Here is a 2,797-nt window from a genome sequence, read left to right as displayed (position 1 = left end):
ACTTCAATTTGCTCTGCTGACTATCCTCTTACTATGCCCTGTCGAGATATAAAATCCCACTCCTTCACCTCCTGCCTCTCCCACCTCTCTCCATCTATAGAGGATCCTGCCTTGTGTAGACCCAGACTGGGTGACAGGTTCCCTTCCCTGAAGGATATTCGTGAAGCAGTTCAGTTTTCTTTACAACGATCTGGCAGTTTTCACAGTCACTGTTTCCGAGTGCAGGTACCCGTAAATGATCAGATTCAGTCAGCTCAGCTTCACACCCGGCCTTTGTGTTTTTCGTGGGTTCTCTCTCAATCCCTTTTTCCTGTTTTAAATCAGTTTTCGCAGGGTGCGCGAAGGGGGAGGACTCGCAGTTGGGGAAACTCAGAAACAAACATCGCGTCAGGATCTGTTGGAGTCGCCCAGTTGTCGGCAGCCTGAATATCATCGGGTTTTGAACATGAGAGGAGAAAGCACTGTTCTCAGTGGGGACAAACCGTACCTGTGTTGTGTGTGCGGACGAAGCTTCGGCCAGTCGTCTGGCCTGTCGAGACACAAGCACAGTCACGCTGAGGAGAAACCGTGGAAATGCGCAGATTGCGGGAAGGGATTCAGATCCCCGTCTGAGCTGGAGAAGCATCGCCGAGTCCACACCGGGGAGAGGCCGTTCGCCTGCTCCGTGTGTGGGAAGGGCTTCACTATTTCAGCCCACCTGCAGAGGCACCGGCGAGTCCACACGGACGAGAGGCCTTTCAAATGCCCGGACTGCGGGAAGAGTTTTAAAAGTTCCGGGGAGCTGACGTCCCATCGCCGCGTCCACACCGACGAGAGACCCTTCCGGTGCTTTGACTGTGGCGCGGGGTTCAGACGATCGTCCGAACTCAGCGTACACCAGCAACTTCACACCGGGGAGCGGCCGTTCACCTGCTCCCAGTGCGGGAAGGGGTTCGCTCAGTCGTCCGACCTGCTGACCCACCAGCGAGTCCACACCGGGGAGAGGCCGTTCACCTGCTCCGTGTGCGGGAAGGGATTCACCACCTCCTCCATTCTCCTGAGGCACCAGCGGGTCCACACTGACAAGAGACCTTTTAAATGCTCGGACTGCGGGAAGTGCTATAAAAGCTCCTGGGAGCTGATGTCCCATCAGCGCGTTCACAGCGAGGAGAGGCCGTACAGGTGCCCTCGCTGCGGGACCGGGTTCAAGACATCGTCTGACCTCACCGTCCACCGGCGAGTCCACACCGGGGAGAGGCCGTTCACCTGCCCCCAGTGCGGGAAGGGATTCATCTCCTCATCCCACCTGCTGAGACACCAGCGGGTTCACACCGACGAGAGACCTTACAAATGCCCGGACTGCGGGAAGCGCTTCAAAAGTTCCGGGGAGCTGATGTACCATCAACGTGTCCACACCGACGAGAGACCGTTCCGGTGCCCTGACTGCGGGGCCGGGTTCAAGCGATCGTCACAGCTCACTGACCACCGGCGAGTTCACACCGGGGAGAGACCGTTCGCCTGCTCTCAGTGTGGGAAGGGATTCACGACTTCATCCGCTCTGCTGAAACACAGCCTCGTTCACAACTAACTGCAGTGATTGGACTTTGCTGTTAATCTAGAGCTAGGGGGGGCATAGCCTCGAAGTAAGGGGGAGCAGATTTAGGACTGAGTTGAGGGGGAGCTTCTTCACACACAAGGTTGTGAAGCTGTGGAATTCCCCGCCCAGTGAAGCAGTAGAGGCCGCCTCATTGAATGTTTTTAAGGCAAGGATAGATTTACCATGGCCAATCCACCTAACAAAGAACAATACAGCACAGGAACAGGCCCTTCGGCCCTCCAAGCCCCCGCCGCTCCCTGGTCCCAACTAGACCATTCTTTTGTATCCCTCCATTCCCACTCCGTTCATGTGGCTATCTAGATAAGTCATTCCCAGTGTGTCTGCCTCCACCACCTTGCCCGGCAGCGCATTCCAGGCCCCCACCACCCTCTGTGTAAAATACGTCCTTCTGATATCCGGGTTAAACCTCCCCCCACCCTTCACCTTGAACCTATGACCCCTCGTGAATGTCACCACCGACCTGGGGAAAAGCTTCCCACCGTTCACCCTATCGTTGCCTTTCTTAATTTTATACACCTCTATTAGGTCACCCCCTCATCCTCCGTCTTTCCAGTGAGAACAACCCCAGTTTACCCAATCTCTCCTCATAATTAAGACCCTCCATACCAGGCAACATCCTGGTAAACCTCCTCTGCACTCTCTCTAAAGCCTCCACGTCCTTCTGGGTAGTGCGGCGACCAGAATTGGGCGCATCTTTGGACACTTAAGCCGGGAATCGTACCGGGGTCCCTGTCACTGTGATGCAGCAGTGCCTTTCACTGTGCTACTGTGCCACCCTATGTAACACCCGACTTGTCAAGTGGAAAGGTAAAGCTTATTAAGATGGCAGTATGAAATATGAAGGTGTGATAACCCACCATGATCCGCATGGGGAAATCACGAATTGGCCTCCCAGTTGGGGTCCTTGGACACAAGCTCCCTGAGGACTGGTATTCAGCCCACCAGTTTTCAATTTGATTTGATTTATTATTGTCCCATGCATTGGGATACAGTGCAAAGTATTGTTTCCTGTGCGCTACACAAAGCATACCGTTCATAGAGAAGGGAAGGAGAGGGTGTAGAATGTAGTGTCACAAGTGGAGCTTGTATACCGAGCCCTGTATAAAGCAAGACTCTGAGAGGGTCCATCCACCTTTTAGTCCCCGGTTGGGACCTGTTGTGTTCACCACAGGCTGTCGTTTATTGTCATCTTGTGCAATG

General features: G+C 54.3%; 1 protein-coding gene across 1 annotated transcript; it reads left to right on the top strand.

The window, feature by feature from the left end:
- Positions 1-324: 324 nt before the first annotated feature.
- On the top strand, positions 325-1,567 carry LOC144490027 (uncharacterized; the record flags this gene model as incomplete). Its single annotated transcript, XM_078207854.1, has 1 exon — positions 325-1,567. A coding segment is annotated over one exon (1,243 nt), but the record flags the coding sequence as incomplete, so codon positions are not given.
- Between the last annotated feature and the right edge of the window lie 1,230 nt (positions 1,568-2,797).

The sequence above is a fragment of the Mustelus asterias genome, unplaced genomic scaffold (assembly GCF_964213995.1).
Source record: "Mustelus asterias unplaced genomic scaffold, sMusAst1.hap1.1 HAP1_SCAFFOLD_2793, whole genome shotgun sequence".
NCBI lineage: Eukaryota > Metazoa > Chordata > Chondrichthyes > Carcharhiniformes > Triakidae > Mustelus > Mustelus asterias.
Note: the sequence above shows the minus strand (reverse complement) of the source record. Positions and strands in the feature narration are given on the sequence as shown.